The sequence below is a fragment of the Cloeon dipterum genome, chromosome 1 (genome assembly GCF_949628265.1).
Source record: "Cloeon dipterum chromosome 1, ieCloDipt1.1, whole genome shotgun sequence".
In the NCBI taxonomy this organism is placed as follows: Eukaryota; Metazoa; Arthropoda; class Insecta; order Ephemeroptera; family Baetidae; genus Cloeon; species Cloeon dipterum.
In genome coordinates this window covers 29240751-29260484 of record NC_088786.1, presented here as the reverse complement: position 1 = coordinate 29260484, position 19734 = coordinate 29240751, and the positions used below count along the sequence as shown (strand labels likewise).

At 39.7% G+C, this 19734-nt stretch overlaps 1 protein-coding gene across 2 annotated transcripts in view; it reads right to left on the bottom strand.

The window, feature by feature from the left end:
- Positions 1-19734, bottom strand: part of LOC135937200 (dipeptidase 1-like) — an 86800-nt gene that overhangs the window by 16763 nt on the left and 50303 nt on the right. For both annotated transcript variants that reach the window (XM_065480301.1, XM_065480308.1), the window contains exons 6-7: positions 5135-5267; positions 106-256 (exon numbers count right to left, since the gene is read on the bottom strand). In XM_065480301.1, the coding sequence (XP_065336373.1) occupies positions 106-256; positions 5135-5267 (284 nt within the window). The remainder of the gene's footprint in view (positions 1-105; positions 257-5134; positions 5268-19734) is intronic.

Sequence of the window (19734 nt, the reverse complement as noted above, 5' to 3'; positions counted from 1 at the left end):
AAGGGTCGGCGGCGGTGGGAGCAAAAACGTGCGTTGGCCGCGTGCCAGCGCAGTTGTGCGAATCCGAATTCATGCAGCGAAGGAAACGCACACACACATACTCACCACGGAGTGTTGCAGGTCGAGGTGAGAGTGAGGTAGCGGACGCCGAGGTCGTACAGCGACCGCAAAACCGCCATCGAGTTGCCCAGTGAGTGGCCTCCCTCGACCCCAATCAGACTGCACATGCGACCTGCTTCGTGCGCTGTCCGGATGTCTGCAACAAGACAAATGGCCCACGTTAGAGAGGCAGCACTGAACACTCACACTGAAAAGTTGCATGGAGACAAATTAGTACATTTAGCTTCCGAGTACCGTGATAGACGCTTGCAAATGGGTTGTAAAGTGGGGTGCTATTTAAATGTTTTGCAGGGAAAATGCTGTGCATGAGTCAAAATTTGTGTTTTAATCGAAATATTGAGAAATATATTTGTCGGGCGCCTGCAGACGAGTAATCATTTTCATCAGAAAATTAATAATATTCGGAATTTATCCGTGTTTTTATTTTTATATTTGATTTATTATATTTATAAGAGCGATTGGTTTTTTTTAAATATGTATTCTTTGATTGAAAGAACATATGGATTTATTTTTAATGCACGGACAGTAATTGCGAAAACAATGTTTCTATTTGTTATTATTAGCGTCAAGAAGCCAAGGAAAAGCATCGTTTAATACGTGCGCAATTTAATATCATTACCGCGCAAAATGCGTACGTGTTTCATGCCAGTTCCATTTTTCATGAATTTCCAACTCTTTGTTTACATGCATATTTGGATTGTACACTTAATTATTTACAACTGTTTTTAGGCCCACTCACTTAAATGTAAAATGCTATAAATAAATGTTGACATAAAAATGTGTGACTAATTTCAGTCACAAGTTGTGTGTGCTCATGTGGCAAAAATTATGTAATCATTCTTCAGGCAAATACGGGGTGTAAAAACTCCCATTTTTACCATCGAATTTGTGATAGAAATGAAATATCGAAATATGCGAGCTGTGGAAATAAAATAAGATGGGAAACGGGCGCAGACAGAGAGGATCTCTAAAGTCGCAAAAGTAATTTCTTCTCTTCGCCTAAAATGTTGTTTGCATTCGCTGCACTCGCAGGCCAGACATTTGCATTTAAATTAAGCATCAGGGAATAGCAATCTTGAGCCTTTTCCATCTCAAACTCGCTGAGAAGAAGAAGAAAAGTGGAAGAATCGGCAGTTTCAGCTGCAGGATAATCGCATTTTCAAAATTAAAATTTCAATTGGCAGCAGTTCAGTGGCGCAGAGCCAGGGGTGCGGGCGAGGCCAAGATTTCATATCACAAGTAATTATAGCATCACGATCGTGAAAATATCGTTACAGTAAAAATGAAACACGCTCGCTATTTGATTTTCCGGATTTTCAGTTCTTCTTAATCTAGAAAGATTCCTGAAAATATCTTAATATATTTTGAGCTTGCAACACGTCCAATATATTTAACACAGAATCCGATAGCAATTATCTATTTTTTGAGGCGATATATATTACTCGTAAAGAAACATTAAATAATACAGTCATATTGTATTTTAAATTTTCTGACTTCAAATTGGGCACTTGTTTTAGTTGAAAGCAAAAAGCAGTCAAGACCTGCTGATTGATTAAAATGGAATGGCCCGTGATGTAAATTTGAAACTCCAATGAAGGTCAAGAATTAGGAAAGTAGGAACTGAACTGGCCCTCTTGTTAGAAAACATCGAACAATGCGCTCGTTCGGGAAATATCCGCGAGGTTGTAGGCGTACAGCGCGTGCAAATCGATTTTGCACGCAACCGCAAAATAACGTGGGTTTACTTCCAGCCGGGCGCACCGGCATTTAGCAATCAATTACGATTTTGCCGTTAAATGATCAGGCAACGTGACTCGATATCTTGCAGATTTTTCAGTATCAGCAGCTGCGAGCTAAAATAAAGGTCAATTGGGTGGAAAAAAACCGAGGGAAGTATTTTTGGTGGCACGGCCAGGGTTTGACTGACGTTGCGAAGGCGCAAGAATTTGATGAATTCCATACGAGAGGAAAAGGAGAACGGGGTCCGGCGGTGATGGAGTTTGGGCGAAAGCGCTGAGTGGCGCGATTCCGGAAAAAAGGGGGATGATTTTATCAGCAGGCAGGTATATGGCGAGCCAGGATGCGTATAGTGTTGGTTTAGGAGAACGCGTGGTCAAATTGGCGCAGAAAGATGCAAAATTTATGAGCTGACGATGCAGGGAACACAGAAAGAAATAAACTGAATTTTGTGCCTGCTCTTCACTTCTCGATTGTTTTCTCTGTCCATGCGAGGTTGTTGCTTCAGTCACTTCCATCTATTATACTTTACAAAAATTGGTTTCTGACAACTCTAATGTCATTTTCAATAAGTATTGTAGAGACCTTGCAGCAATAAAAAGGACCGAAAAAAAATTCCATCCAATTTTCTCAAAAAATGGAACGTGGTACCTGTAAAAATTTTGGTTTAACTCAATCGTCTATAATTCGCTTTGCAGTTTGGCAACAAGGATTTATTGTGGTCTAAACAATAATTCCTCTCTTATTGTTAGCCCCGTTGGCTCATATTTGTATGTCATATTCCTTGCAGTGTCAAGGCAATGGGAAATATTTAAGCATTTCGGGGATCTATTACTGGCTGCTGAATGTCAGAGATGGCAAAATGTCCTAGGCGGAGTTATTGGGACACGGTGATCTGATAGCGAGATGTTAAAAAATATTAAATATATAAAACGAAACAAACTTTGCTCTGTAAATTACGAGAAAATTTAATTTAAACATTTTAATCATGACTTTGTAATAAGTTTGCTAAGAAGAAATGCAATTGGTTTATAAATTGGAGGAAATAAATAAAAGAAACAACTTTTGACGTTATAAATGAAAATGATTTATAACAAAGAAATTAATAACCCAACTCATTCCAAGTATTAATCGGTGAGGAAAGAAAGAAGAAATTGCAACCAAAAATGTATTCACCCGTGCACGCTGAAAGAGAATAAACAACGGGCAGAGCGTCAAATCTGCGGCTTAAATCTCCGCGAGCATCCGCAAATCCCGGTTTAATTAATTTCGGCGTCGCTCTTTCGCTCGAACGCACGGGTATTACACCACTAGCTGCATTGAAAAAGGAGCAAAACAATCGCCGAGCGCGCCGAGAGTCTGCGAGGAAAAATAACAAACGAGTTCTGAAGCCAAACAACATGACTGATGAGCAGCGGCTGTGCGACCGAAATTGCACATTCATGAATGAATCCACAAATACCGGACGGATTGATTTGTATTTATTTCTCTGCATTGCAATCCGTGTTTGGATTGATCCAACTGACCACACAAAGAAGCGGTCGTATATACAGGGTGGCGCAAAATATTAAATCTCCAAGTTTATACTGATGATAGTTTTCTCAGGGAATCTCGGAAAGCGAAATTAAATTTTCATGCAAAATCAAAAGTTTCCTTCCTGCGAGTAGTTCTTGATTCTACTGCTCATCTCGTCGGGGCAGTTCCCAAAGTTTGCCTGAAACTTGGTACGCTCTGTATGAGCGCGGCAGGCTGGCTCGAGGCTCGTTAACATCCCATTGTGGATTCGCACGTGCCCGCTGACGCGACACAAGAGGCAAAATGAGTGGTTGACGAGAGGGCAATGCGCTGCTGTGCATACGCTCGCTTTCCTGCGGCTCAATTAAACCTTCAGATAAATATTTCCCTCTCTGTGTTGTGCTGTGCGCCGGGACAACCTCGCATTGTGCGACGGTAATAACAACAAAGTCTGCGATGCTACGTGGGTAGCATCGCGATTGGAGAGGAAGCATGATTCCATCCTGATTTTTTAACGAGCGCTTTTCCTCCCCAACGGACCCATTATTCTCTTAGTCAAATTTGCTAAAATCTCCGCCGGGACTTGAAACTGGATTTAAATAGCCAATATAACTGGCGGAAAGGTGGCAAGTCGCTAGCATTATGCAAAAGATGGTGGAATAATTAATTTTCTGCGTAATGAAGGAGACGCTCATTTCCAGACCCGAATGTGCTGCTATTTTAAATAAAGATTTATGTAAATGGCTGGGTTGAACGAAAAACGGGAAATAAATTTGCAATTTTTCGCCTTAACTCAGCCTCCAGCTCTTGAGATGTTAATATATTCCTCTCTTTCGCAGCTCATTTGAATAATATTTCTCGCTCTGGGTAACCTTACTACGAGCTGGTATTGTGAAAGAATAGAAAGAAAGGTCCAATAGGTGTTAAATTTGATTTCCAGAAATACGTTGATATCAAGCTGAGATCACTTAGTTCTCATGGAATTTAATTCTTACTTGATGTCATATTGTTGATATATTTATATCAACAAAATTTTGAGTTTATCGCACTTACAAAGTATTGTCATTCTGAAAGCAACTCAAACACCATAACAAGATTTTTTGCGTGGACATCCGGGAATTTTGATATGTATCACTTAATGGTGAATGTTAGAGCCTCGAGCCAGCCTGCCGCGCTCATACAGAGCGTACCAAGTTTCAGGCAAACTTTGGGAACTGCCCCGACGAGATGAGCAGTAGAATGTCTTCCATGGTTAGTGTGAGCAATTCATACTCCATTTTTACTTGAATTGTTGTGCTTTGATATTGTTTGCAGCTTTAAGTTTCTTTTGCTATTACTTCGCACCATCGCACAAGAGAATTCCTTTCAAGTTCTCAAATTCGTTGCTTAATAACCTTCATTTGTCATTTTCACAAATACCGAATACCAAAAGAGCAAGTTTTAAACACCCTTTCAAATTTTGGCATTTTTCTGCTTATTTTTTCAACACGTTATTCATTCATGAGCTCTATTGATATATTTTGACAAGGGGGAAGAGTACGTGTGTTTATTTTAGACACGCTTTGAAATTCAAGTGCCAATACGAAAGCAACAAGGCAGAACAAACAGACAGAGAGACAGACAGAGCGAGACGTCCACCCACTCCGACCACCAAACATGGCCGTGTTTGCAATACAATTCTGCGATGGGATGTGGCGTGCTGGCGTGTATGTACACACAATTATGTTTGCTCGTGGTTAGGTCGCAAGATGTGGTTACATACCTGCCGCTGACAGACACAGTGTCAGGTGGGGCTCGTACTTCTGAGTCAGTCTCCTGATCACGTCGATCTGCTCCAGGGTAAGCTGCACTGCGTCTCGGAATTGCGACTCGCACGGAACATACGCTGCCCAAAACTGCAAAAAGAACAAAGCGGATTTGTCAGAGCGGAGCGAAAGGGTGGCTGGCCGAGGGAAGCACGCAAAATCAAACGTCAGGTTGTCAGCTTCCCGCGCGCGTTGTGCCAACACATACTGTGCAATGAAAAAGTTCGTTTTTAGCAGATGAAAAGAGGTTCTTGGACACAGAAATATAGCTGCTTTTGTGTCTTAGAACACTGCGAATCGTCCAATAAGGACTCGTGCATGATGGCATTTCGGACACAGTCTCGTATTTTCCACGACAATGATCTTTTTAAACAACGAGACAGAGGAGGGCTTGTTAGTCATAATTTTAGAATATTTAGCCAAATATTCGATTGCGATATATTATAAGTTTTTTGCATCATGAATAAAACAGTGATCGTAATTTTTTCAGATGTAGCTTTGCATCTCAAAAATTATAAATCCCGCATGAAAGAATCTTCCAACTCAAACAATTTTAGCTTTTAGCACGAAGGAGCGTAACGCAAAACCACTGACTGAGTTGCCGGTGTGCACAAATGAAATGCACACATATTTTTATATGTATTTTAATACAAACAAAATCCCTAGTGGGAAAACGCAATTGTAGAGAAGAAAAATGTTATTACTGCTTTAACACGCTCAAAAAGCGTTTTTTCGCCGCACGCGCATAATGGAGGAATCTGAAAAGCACTTCATCCACGCAGCTGCCGGCTGTGAGCGGGAAAAATGGTGTTCAAAGAAAGAGAGAAGCAAAGCTAGGCACAGAGAAAGAGGTATTTGATTTCTTACAACGTGATTAGGGTCGTGGATTTGCCACATGTTCAGTTTTTCTGTCGGTTTCTCTCGCAAAGAAAGGCCGTTGCACTCCTGCTAAATCTTTCATATGAATTAATTGTTGTGTGCAGTGACAATAAATTCACGGGTAGAATAAAATGAGTGAGCACCGCAAAATGGACCGGTACCGCTTTCCCTTCCGAAAATCGGGAAAATCGTTCGGTTAACACAAAAAGAACATTTTCTTGGGAGCTTCAATCACATATTGTAGTAAGGAGACTAGAGACAATCCTTTACTTATATGAAAGTGTTCGAATTAAACTGTACTGTGAGATACAAAATACAGTAATTGCAATATAATCCATTTTTAAGCTCTCTATAGTTTGTCTTAGTTTCGGTCGGTCATTAAAACATTAAATCCACGTCATTAATATCGATGATGAACCAATTTCGATCATGACAAATAATAGAACAAGGGGCGGATCACGGCAACGCAACCTTGAGAGAAAATGGCAACGCTGGGCATAAGGAAAGCATTGTACAGTGTTTCAAGGTTGAGCTAAAAAACGGTGTGCCGTGATCCGCCCCCAAGAGACGTGCTTAGAGTTGACCACCCAGAGTAATGATGTAATACTGCTTCTTCTTGTTCTTTGTATTGCTGCCAGACGGGAGAAACGCGTATGCGTGTTTGCAAACGGCCGGATTGGAGAGTTCGCCTTTCATTCTGCTTTTGTGAGCACGCACTGCGTAAATTCAATTTTTGCGGAGAACAAAAAGATTTTTGTGAGGCCCGCTCTCCTCTCGCGCCCACGGCCGCGCTCTCTTTTCACCACCGACGTGATGAAAAGCAGCGGCTGCGAGTGTGTGCCATTTGCACGATTCCCTTTAACGCAATAGTGCAGCACAGAACCACTGTTGAATTCCAACGTCAAGGAAAAGCTATTCAGCTTCATGATTACGGTAATGGCATTGATAGCCTTGTTTTACGACATGTATGGAGGCAGAATAAACAATAAATAGCTTTAAAAAATGTATCGCTTCTTTATTCAAGATATACGCTGGTATTTTTTGATGTTCGATACAAAAAGGAATGTCTTAAAAAGTTATATTAGCCTTAGATGTCAGAATACCAAATACATTATTTGTCAGCTTAATGATGACTTAAACACTAGCAGAACTGAAACGAGAGCAAAATAAAAATTATTAATGAACGCAGAACAAGCTGCATTAAAACTAAAAACGAGACAGTTGGGCGGATGATTCACATTAGCATTAAGTGAAATAAGACAACTCAAAATGATAACAATTATTTCAGCTTGTGCTAAATTCTACAAAATCTTGAAAATGACTTTTGACTAAATGATTAAAAACACTGGCAGAGGTAAGCTTTTGCGACTTGCTTGTATGTATGAACAACCAACCCAAACTGTTAAGCTGGGGGCCTCCGGAAGCCTCTCCTGGCCAGCTTTAGCAAAGCAAGCGAATATCGATCGAATTGCAAATGTGTATTTTGCACGTCTGGTAATTAACCTGTGTACACAGAAGCTTCCTTGAGAACACTGTGTCTAGTGACTAGTTGCAGATTGAATTTGCTGGGCGAGCGACGGCCTCTTCGTTTTTGCTCCTTCAGTCTGTTGGTCTTGCAATTTATTTGCAAATTTCGTGACCAATCTCCGCAAATGGAAGTGCTAAGTTTAAGATTACCCGTCGTGAGCAGAACCCCTGGAGTCCATCTCGGCAAAGTAAATATCTGGTAGGTAATTAGCGAACTTCTCTCGGGGCAAATTATTTCTGGATCCTGTGCTAATCCAAATGAAAAGCCCAAAACTAACAAATGAAAACAGGTAATTACAATAAGGTCTGATCTAACAGAATAGTGAAGACAAAAAATAATGCATGATTGGTAAATAGAATCATGAAGCTATGAATGGATAAAACAAAATGTTTATTTGGTGAAATTTGGTGTGACACATATATAAGCATTTTTTTACTGCAAAAGGAAATATCTCTCGTTAAAGAGCTACTTTGTTTGCTATGTTGCAAAATCCCAATAAATCCATGAAAGAGGATACACAGCATTCGTCCGACAGAGTTATTTTGGTAATGGCATGTTCATAGCGTCTCAAAGCGAAGCGTGCTTAAAGTTGCAAACGAATCAGTTTGGCAGCATGCATTTTGCTTTGCTTCGGCTCGCTTTTTGTCTGCCTTTAGCCCAGGGTGAAAAATCATCAGATAGGGGCTGATTCGGCATTGGTATTGTCAGAAGTCCGATTCGCACCGCCCGCCTTTGATCTCCTGTGGCCCGATCTGGCGCTGACGCACCGTTTTTGCTGCCAGCCACATCAGCGATCTTAATTATGATAATATATCGAGTGGGCTGAGCGAGCGAGCGAGTGCGTGGGTGAATTCAATACACAAACGCGGCAGCGGCAGTCGCTTTTGGATCAAAACAAATTTGCATTCGTTTTTCCAGCTCAGAATTCAGAGCCAGCGAACCATCCATCCATCTGGCCTTTTGCGCCGCTGGGATGGTTTTATATTTATATCGCATGAATTTCACCTGCGTCCTTGACGCGCACAGACGCTTTTAGTCGCGTGCTGTCGTATGCGGGAACGCTTTATTTATTCAAATTGAATGCAAATATTTACACGACACGGCCTTGCTTGAAAAACGGCAGGAAATTTGACGCTCAATCAAATATTTGATTTCATACTTCGCTTTAAAAATTTATTTTCAGTTCGAGCAATTTTCCTCCAAATTCAGTCAAGTGTAAAATTAAAGACATACTTACACATATGTCACAATAAATCCTAAATAATGCTCCAACTCTGAGGTTGAGGATTAAAATGAGGCTTTTGATATGTGCACACATTGTTACAGATTAGTAACGATTAATATACAGTTTATTCAACTCTTCGTGCTCAAATATTGTTGAATTAATTTAAATACGTGTTCACACCATATTGGTTTTTGTTTATTTCAACACAATTTGAAATCATGTATTAGTTCTAATCACATAAACTGGATAAAAATTTTAACTTGATTTTGGTGCTAGAAGCAGGGTAATTTCATCCCATATATCCCCACATTCAAAACGAGTTAACTCATTTATTTTTGTCTCAATAAATTATTCAATTACGCAGATTATAAGCTATCCGCTATAACAATATTTCATTCGAAATAACAATCAATAATTCCTGATTTCGCTGATTTCGGAGATGAAAATTCGAATCTCATTTCGCAATCCCACCCTGGTAATGACAGTTTGACAAATTTAATTTGCTGGAACAAATTTTGTGTTCGTGACAGGCAGATCGAATGTAATTTCGAAATTGTGGTCTATAATTACAATTATCGCGAAATTCGCTTATGCGTCAAATTAACTGCGGTCGCAGTGCGCAAACACACTTTGCACCGAACTTGACAAGCTCGCTCAGTACCGGCAATGAGTTGTTTATTAATGAAGAGGTGGCAGAATCGGGCCATCATCGGGCACAAAGTTAAGAGGCTCGGCTCTGATTAATATACATGAGCGAACGCGCTGGTGGGACGTGGACAGAATGCAAACACGTCAGGACCAAGAAAAGACCGATTTACAGAGTAAGCAAGGGACGAAATAGGACCAGCTCACGAGGGCTGTATAAATATTAGCTCCCACCTGGCCCGCGGCGCGGAATTCTCACAGCAATCATATTTTCATTTGGGCGACACAGCAGCCGCTTCTGCTTCTGGTCTCTGGGAAAAACGGCCGGAGAGCATTAGGAGTCGGCATCTGCAGGCGATGCCGCATTCGACAATTCAATTAAAATGCGGCCGCTCTCTAATTTAATGATCAAACGTTTCAGGCGAGCCTTTGACGCGAAAAGAAGGAGAATGATATTACGTACGGCTCAGCCTGCAGTAAAAAGGAGCATTAAAGCCGCATCACAAGGGCTGAAAAGCGGTGCACGTCTAGCGGCGGGGCGCGACGAGAGGGTCGCCCTAATAGCCCAGAAACCTCGGTTATTTTGCCGGCCTAATAAACCTAAGAGACGAACTTGCAGTATTTGTCAACAAGTTAAGTGGTCTCTTTAATGTTTCGTAAGCGGATGACATTGAAGCAGGGGTTATATTATATCTCAGCTAATACGCTTTTTGTGCCTTTACTCAAATTTAATAGATACCCTTTAATCTTTTTCTTACAAAATATATTTTTAAATGAACTCTTTTCAAAATGGTTTCCAATTCGAGCATTTTGTAAAAAAACGGGAGCTTAATGGATCAATTTAAAATTTGAATTGAATACTTGAAGTGCTAGACCAACAGGAGGATCTAAAGGACCCAGAATGAATTTGGTTGATTCCGATATTTTGATTTCTGGCAATTTTGTAAAAATTATCTGGCCCCCTAAAAACAAGTTAAAAATCGCGCATTTTATTATATAATATTTTGTGATTTACCAGAATGTAACTTTGCCCATTTTTCAGTCAATGTAAATAAAATGCAATAAATGTTGTGAAAGTAATATGGACAAAAAATAACAAGAGATTTTTACTAATTTATTTTTAATCGCAATAATACCAAACCTCCTTGATACTCAAGAAGCAGCAAGCAGAAAGAAAAGTGTTTTGATCGCAGGATCTATCTCCCTAGGCGGCGAAGCTTAACCGAAAGCTCTAGGATAGTCTTTTTCGGAGAAAATCAGTGTTCCCAGCGGAGTTGGATGTTGAGGATTGGTCTTAATTCATCGAAGAACCCGCGAACGTGATGAAGCAAGCAACCATCTTTCTTGCCCGCTACAAGTGGATGTGCGCCGAGTAAAACAGAGAGAGCGCATATTATGTATACCACCACTGGCTGGCTGCTTTGACTGTTCGTTTCACGTCACTTGGGGCCCGTAAAAAGCAAAGTATGCTGCAGCTTGCTTGCGTTGTGTCGTTTTGACCTAACTCCTTGCTTTGTATTTTTGGTGTGCATAATAATCCTGAGAGCACACGATGCCTATGGTTACTGACCAACGATTTTTTTTACAGTTTAAAATTATGTCAACAGCAATTAGTCGAACGCAACTTTATATATTCACTTTTGCTACTAAAATAAGGCGCATCACTCCTCCTCTTAAAAGGAAATCGATATTTCAAAAGCAATTTTCAACCAACAGAATCGACAGAAAAATGTAACTCGTGTTTGCTGCTAAAAGAAAATCCTAGAAACCTCTTTGGTATAAACGTTATAAAACGTGGTCTGTAGGAGTGAGATGTAATGAAAGATTGAACTTTGATTGAAATTTTCTCAAGGGACAAAATTATGACAGGATATTGGTCAAAATGGCGCGACTTGACTGAGAACTGTTTTTATTTTTTTGCAAAAGCGAACCAACCAGTAGCAGATGTCTTGCTCGGCAGCATTCAATTTCCCTTGTGCTCTTCTTCCGTTCTTTATGGAGCTGCTTTTATTTCTAGACGGCGAGTCTTGCGAATTATTTATACAAATGAAGAAGATTTGCTGGCCGCCGTCTCTGGAGTGTGGCAGTTGGCTCTTTCACAGACGTCGCGACATGACAATGACGGTCCGGATCAAGACGGAGAGTTGTCGCGAGCACAGCGAAGGAAATGATGAACACAGCCGCCATCCGAATCACTCGTAATGAACTGCCTTTCCTCCAAGCAATACGAATTTGATGCATATTCGTCCCCAACTTTAAGTCTGCAAAAGACGAAGATCCGGAAAAGAGAAGACAATTGTATTTAAAATGGCCCTGATCTCTTTTATTTTGTTTTGAATTTTATCATAAATATATCGGTAAGAAATATATTAAGGAAGTATCCGGAAACTACATTTTTAAATATTAAAACAGAACATGGTTCAGCTGCTATAATTATAAATGAGTGCAAGAGAAACTTCCGGACCCAAAAGCCTCATTATTTTTTTTATTCTAACACCAGTCCGTGGCAGATTTTAACTTTTTCGAGCGTGAATTTTTCCCGCAGGCCAGTTGAAGCTGACAAAAACGCATTAACACGACCTGCAACATGACAGCCAGCGATCAGTTGCTCGCTTGCCAATTTGCAAAAAGCGGGAATAAATTTCTAACAATTAATCACTGTAATTACACTGGGAAATATATGCATTAAAGCCTGCAGAGCGTTTTGATCAAGCATCGCGCGCAGGGCGCTCACGAGGCCGGCTATATTTTCTCATTATCATATCCGCATTAGTTGGCCTGGTGAATATTAAACAATGTATGCATGTTCGCATCTTGTCGACGGTGGCAAAACTAATTCTGTAACAGTGGCAGTCGCAACTATTCTGAAACAATATGTATGGAAATTTAAAAATATATATTAAGATTTCGCTAATCAAGGCCATTTAAATCAAGCCTTTTGGAGTCATATTAATTGAATAGAATATAAATTTATATTTAAATATTTATAAAAAAACATTAGGCGTTCAAGACACTATACCACCTCCTTTTTAATGAAATAATTTGTGTTATGCAGTGCCTTTTCTGAACTGCAAATGAACACAGCTCGGTGAGTACCTTGGTACCAACAAACAAGTAAAAATTAACATTTTCTGCACACTATCATTAAAATAATTGCAAATTTAATGTAATTAGAATAAATGTCTCAAATGGTTTGCTATATACTTAAATAATAATGCAAATAATGCGAAATTTAGAAGCTTTAAATTTAAACAAACGAAATTTTAAAAGTTATGCTTCACGGCGAACACATTTGCTCAACTTGTTGCCTACCTTCTCTTGCCGAGTGCCTTGGCTCGCTGGCAAGGAGTCGACAAAATCGCAGCTTGCTTTGCGGAAAATTCTGCACTCGGCCCGGCCATCAATTCTCATCTCGGTCGGCGTGATTTATCCGGACACATTACATGCGTAAAAGAGCGCGCAGGAGGAGTTTTCGCTGAGTACACCCTGAGAGAGCTGCAGACGCCCCTGGTGAGCGGGGGCGACTTGCCGCACGGTCACGTGTTTGCACGCTGCTTCTCCATCTATTTGTCTTCATTTGCATGCACAAAATCCGCGCTCCCAAGCAGAACGGCATCCGCGAGCGAGCAAGGCTGCTCGCATAACGTGTGAGCGAATTTATCAGAGTAAACGCAGAAATTAATGCCCGTGTCAAAAACAACAACTAGACGCAGCGAGCTCGCGAAGCGTGAATTCATTTATTCCGGCAAGAAGCCACTCAATCTGCCCGCTAGCGGTGATTTTTCTTTGCCCCAAACTTGTTTACAGGCTGCGAGCGGGGACAACTTTCAAAACACGGGCCTTGCACGAATACAAGTGACGCTGCAACGATTTTCAATTCTAAAATTCGTCACATTGATATAAACATCTGCTGAATGTCCACCAGCAGCTCAGCCACAATGGCATAACTTTATTTAGGAAATTTCTCGACGGATAAACTCAATGGAGCGAATTTTGGTGGGCAGGAACAATGAGAAATGCGGACGGTGAGCTTCCTCGTACGCGCACTGATCGTGAATTCTCTCTGCGTACCTCGCAGTAGTGGAATTCCCTCCCATCCGTGATAAAATTGTGTCCGAGTTCCCAGTTTCCCAAACATTTTGTATAGTATAGTCTATAGTGTGGCGAGTGGTTGAATTAGCAGCATATTTTGCAACTGTTTTTATTATGAGTTTTGCAGAGTTTCAATGCTACAAAAAGCCTTATTTCTCCCAAATGTGAATTTAATATTTACTATTCTGATTTTAATTTATTTTGACTTTTTTGGAGGAGAGTATAACTGAAATTGAATATTCGTTAGTTGGTAATTCAAGAAGTTTGATTCTGTGCTCTATTCCTATGCCATAAGGAATTACGGGTAAACTGAATTTACTAGCAGAAATTTTGAATGTAAATTATTTCCAAATTAATGATCAACAATTAAAAATTCGTCACTGTCCTCCGTTAGTGCACCGCACTTCAATTATTTAATTTGTCAATTTCACCGATTACTTCGTATGGCATTAAAGCTATATGTATTTTGGCCTCATTTGTCTTTAAGCGATCTAAACAGTTTAGATAATACCGACAATGCCAAAACCCGCTTCCTGAAATAGCTTAATGTTTGGATAAAATAGTGAAATCCAAGAACTTTTCCAATCATACTTTTTTGTAAACTGTTGAACATCACATTATTCTCTTGCTTGTACAACAAACTATGAAAATTTTGTTTCTAATTTCAATTTTAAAAAAATCCATTAGTCCGAACTTTTATCTGAATCCGGCAATGTTAAAAATAACAAAATCGACCAAAGTAAACTACAAAGATAGAGCTATTTTAGCAAAATATTCCTTCCACGGGTACCATTTTCTGATTTGAACTGTTTGTAGTTTTCATTTAGACGTGACTGGATGTGAAAAATAATTGCAAATGTGTAAATTGCGACGCAAAATTGGTAGATAAACGTAGTAGTAAACGCTTCCCTCCCTCTGCAAAAAGCACTCATGGCAAGTGTGCAGTGATAATGATCGCAGTGATAGTATAATGTTATTTGCGGCTCAGTGCGGCGTGATATTACTGTAATGGATCGTTTTAGCACTATTTCGCTAGTCCTGTTCGCCTTTCCTTGCTTTTGAATTTTCATATTTGATGTATTCATTGTATTGACCCTAGCAAGAAAAATGTATGTCTCACTTTTATATTCTTGCAATGGTCAATACAATAAATACATTGAATAGAAAATTTAAAAGCAAGAAATGGCGAACAGTACTTTCTTGTCTGTCAAAATAATGAAATGTCTTTGACTTAAGCATCCGTAAATAAAAAGTGTTAAAATACTCCATAGCTGTACACCATTGGTTTGAAATAAATTATCTATCTATATAAGGCATAAATAAATTATTTGAACTATATTCCGCGACCCACCCTTGTGGTCATTTCAAAACTGAGAGCAAAATTGTTTTATTGAATTCAGTAGTATTCGAGCTGATAATCCCAAAGGCGTTTGTTGGGCCACTCAAATCGATTGATGGTGTGAATAAACAATAGGACCATGAATTACACTCAATGGACAACCAGTGTTGGGCAATTTTCATTCCACTGTTTGCTGCACTAGACGATCCATGGCTATAAAACACCACAAATATTACTCCGTGGAACACATAACGATGTAATTACATAGCTGAAGGTTTTAAATTTTGGATTGCTGACTATTGATCGTACTTTGAAACGCTGGACACTTGACAAATATCGTAATTTTCATGGCATCTGATGAAAAGCTTTGGTTTTATAGTTTTATTGCTTCATTGATTTGTTTTGGCCAAAAAATTGAGTTAACTGGAGTACCGGAAATTCTTAAAAATCTTTGGTGAATGCGTAGAATTACGTTATTTACGGTATACTAAATTTGCGTTCCTCTAGCCACTAAAGACAGTCTTGAAACAGAATGCGAGTTTCGAATGCTTGTGTTTGCTTCTGGCCTGCCTTGTTCACAACTCACCATCAACCTAATTACCCGACGCAAGAAGCGTGTGCAGCGCGATCTTCAAAGTGGCTCCGTTTAGCGAATGAAGCAAGCCGCTCGCAACGCGCGCCGGACGCTTTTTATTACTTTCCGAAAGGAGTTGCGAGCGAAGGGCGTTAATTCTTTTCAGACCCACTCGCTGTGAAGTGTGTGGCGAAAAGCAGGCCGTCCTGCCTGCCGCTTCTAAAAGATATATTAATATTTTGCGCTTGTCTCGCTGCCGACAATTTTATTTGGCCTAACTCCCCAACTTCATACGCGACGAGGGGTGCATCTTCCCGGCTGAGGACATTCAAGATGCACGAGGGAATTCTATTAAATAAATTTTCCTGTGGAGTGTATCAAGATCCCTCTACTCGGTGACCTAACTTACTTAGATTCAAGTTTTTGAACTTTGGAGAAAATGGAGAATGCGGTTCGTGAGTGCGTATCCATGACCATAAATATAGGCTTATAACCATGAGTAGATTGTGTTGTTGAAAATGTGAAAAGGGTTTATGTATTATTTAGTCATAAAAGTCAACATGGACAGTATTAAAAGAGGAATTACAGGTTGTGTAAAGAAATTTAAAATCAAATCACACTAAAGTGTATGTAATTATGTTACTCATATCTTGCTCGTGAATTTAAGACTAACTATAGTCAATGGAACATAGCTAAAGTTCAATAAATTGCTTACCGCAACCACATGAAACGATAAATTCCTCAAATGTCACTAACGTTTGTTTCTCAAGAGAGACCTACACGCTAGACTCCGATTTCAAGGTAGATAAAAATAGGAGTTGTTTGCATTTATAAATTTATTCAGTTTTTCATATCAATGAAATGAATGCCGGTAAAATGCTAAAAGTGCGATTTTTATCAAAGCAAAGCAGAATCCATTCATAAACAATGGCTGCAAAAATACAGCTCGCGTATTTTCCGTCAGATCCCGTTGCAAAAGGTCGATTGTTTATTCAAGCCAGAATAAAGATAGGAAGTGGCGCGTCTTTCATTCCACGTTTTCCCTGAAAAGAAGCCCCTGGAAATGACACGGAGCGTGCAAAAAATACCCTAGTTAAAGGCTGAGGCCTTATTTACTTATCAGATGTGAGTGAGAGCGAAACAGCCGGGTCGCTATATTTTTCAATAGGCAACGAGGAAAAGTGAGCTGTTTCTGCGAAAGAGCAGAGGAACGAGCGGCGAATATCTGCAAAGGAAGGAAAGAGCACGTGCACTCGAGGTAATGTGATTAGCTAGTTGCTTTTTAAGACACCGAGCTCCGCAATTAGATTAACACTTTGTTGATTGCCCAGACGAGCTTGTATTAAGCTTTCGTGGATTATTTAAGCTTGTGTTAGTCTAATGGAAGTTGCAAAACTGCAAGGGGCAGTCCAGTTCGACTGTGAGCTAGTGCGCATAGTCTGCGGAATGGTACGAAATAATGCATGCCCCTTTTTCAGAGATATTGAAAAAAAGGACCTCGCGCTCGTTGACATTTCATTTCAATGTTTATTCCTCTACCCGTTTCGGCATTGTGGTTGGCGCCATTTTTCATAGTATTGGAAGCCGAAACTTGGCACTTCTCATGAATATCAGCGCCAGCGATGTCAAAACTATAGAGGAATAAAAATTAATGACGAGGGCAGGTCCCAATTTAAAATATTTTTTATACCTGTCATAATTTTCAAAACAAATTTTCATTCTCAACTTATTTAAATGATTATAGCTGCTATGCCTTTTTTCATAACAGACTCACTTTTTCTTCAAATCGCCTTCAGAGCAAAGCCAAAAAGCCAAAAATTTATCTTTCCTGTTATACAGCACAGTCCATTTCCTTTTCATCCCGTTGTATAACTGGCACATAAATCCGATTCCAGATGATTTATTTTTATTTCCAGATTTCATTGAAAAGCAACTTTTCATCAGTGGACACGTCAGGAGGGGAGCCAAAAATGCGCCCCCGCGTCCTTTATCTCAGCTCTTTTATCGCCCCCATCGGAATGAATTCAGCAGAAATATGAAACTAAGCCGCGACCAGGCCGCAAAGCCCGATTTTTGCCAAAAAGGTGCTATATGGAGTGAAATCGCACTGGCAGTTCGTAAAGATTAAAAGGAGATATAGCGGGCGAGAATGTGTGCGTTCCATGACGCTGTCGTATCTCCTCTCACTTGACGCCTCGCAGGCTAGTCATAACCAACGCTGCAGGGAGAGGCGCAATTTTGCCATCTTACCGAATCTGGAACGAATTCCACCACAAAGAAATAAATGTGGCATTTTCATATTGTTCTAAAGTTTTATCTAGGCTTTTTGCCACATCTGTCAATTCTTGATGGTTAATAAATAATCTGAAAACAAAAGTTCTTCTATATAATGTTTTATGTTGAATTGAAATCCCGGACATTTTCCTTGAAGCGAAGTTCTTTGTTAAGCTCGACTAGTTTCGGCTGCTACCCAGAGCCTATTTCATTTGCAGAAAAAAGTTTGCGCAAAAACATTAATAATGTCGATAATTTCCTAAAAATTGTCAAATTAAATTAATGAAAGCAGTTACAAAAACAATTAATGTCAACAATTTTAAATAAAAACATTGGAATTATTCTTCTACTAATTCGGCTCATATAACAGAGAAGTAACCGAGCCAGTCGGTCGCTGCCTTGACATGCTCAGTCAGTATATCAGTTCTAGCCTTGTGTTGGCTTTCCAAAAAAGTAGTTTAATCAACCTCATTGCATTAGGTTCAAAACCAATATTTAAATACATAATTAAATTTAGTTCGAACATTGTAAAAATTGACAGCAAGTTAATTCAACTTCTTTGCCCCACTAAGTCTGAATTAACCATAAAAAATAACGAAAAGAAGTTTCAAAGGGTCGCGTTTCTCCCTGAAACGCGTGTGTTAGCAAGCATCTCTGAGCAACTGCTCTATCTGCAGCGCACTGAGCTCGTTTCGCATAAAGCACTTTTTGTGCCCGAGAGCACGAGCTCGCTTGCTTCCCCTGCTTTTTTGGCCCACTTCCTCCAGTCGCCCGCTTTAAAATATACGACCGCTTTAAAAGATAATTTACGTGAATTATTTTTGCTCTAAATTCCATTGTAACGATTTATGGCGCGCGCTTAACTGCAGGTGGGCAGGTATGCAAGCACGCTCAGCCCATTTTTCGCATCAACCGCCGGGAGATGTGCATCTTGCGCCCAGGGTTCATTCACATACGCAGACACCTCGTTCCGTTTCTCCGCCTACCTTTGTTTACGGTTTGTGTTTTGCTCGAGAGTATTTGTGTTGAGGAGAGAAAGAGCAGAGAACACAACAAGCGGCTTAATGGGCCGAGCCAGCAGGTAAGTGTAGTTCCTTCGCAGTTTGCACAACACTTTTTCTGCTATTCTGGATCAGTGATAAATGGACATGCAACTTTCAAGCACCAAATATTTTTTTAAAAAAATGATTACATTTTCTGCCTATAAATTTAAGTTTGTGGTCTTTCTATCCTAGATTAGTTTCGCCCCTGCAATTGCAAACCAACGTGTTGAAATAATTTGTTATAGCTAATCAGAGGCCAAGAAAAAAAGTTGTATCTAGTTTTCGCTAGCTCTACCATCCTGAACAAGATCTCATTTTATTATCAAATGAAACGTGGACGAGCCTTTGATAGGAGTAGAGACTAAAATAACCTCACTTAATTGATAATTTTGCCCCCAAATTTCGATTAAAAGACATAGCTAACCAATTTTTAACCTCTCTTTATATTTCTTTATTCTAGCATGCGGTTATATAAAAATGTATAAGAAAGTAACGCAAGAATTGGCAAACACAGCTTAAAATTTTGTTTTAAAAATCTTGGATATGACACTTGAGTTAATTATTTTCAAGAAATTGTTAATTGCAGAATAAATGTATAAGCACTATTCAAAAGTTTTAAGCGATATAGCTTGAGCTTTTTAAATAATTATCCTATTTGTATTTTCTCTTTTAGTGACTAATAGCTGATCATTTAAAAGGAAAGCTTAAAGTGAGAAAATAGAGGATGGAGATGAGAGAGACACAAATGATTTAATTGACTCTCCACGCGACAACCATCGTTTTGTTAACGCACCAAAGGAAAAAAATAGAGCGAGAAAAAAGGAGGTCTTGACATCGATTCACTCAACTCGATTACCATGCACCGCACAGAGACCAAATAAACAGGTAGAGGAGCGACGCTGACTGTCCAGGCTTTGTTCCAGGGGAAATATAATCTCCAGAGAGCACAAGTTCCAGA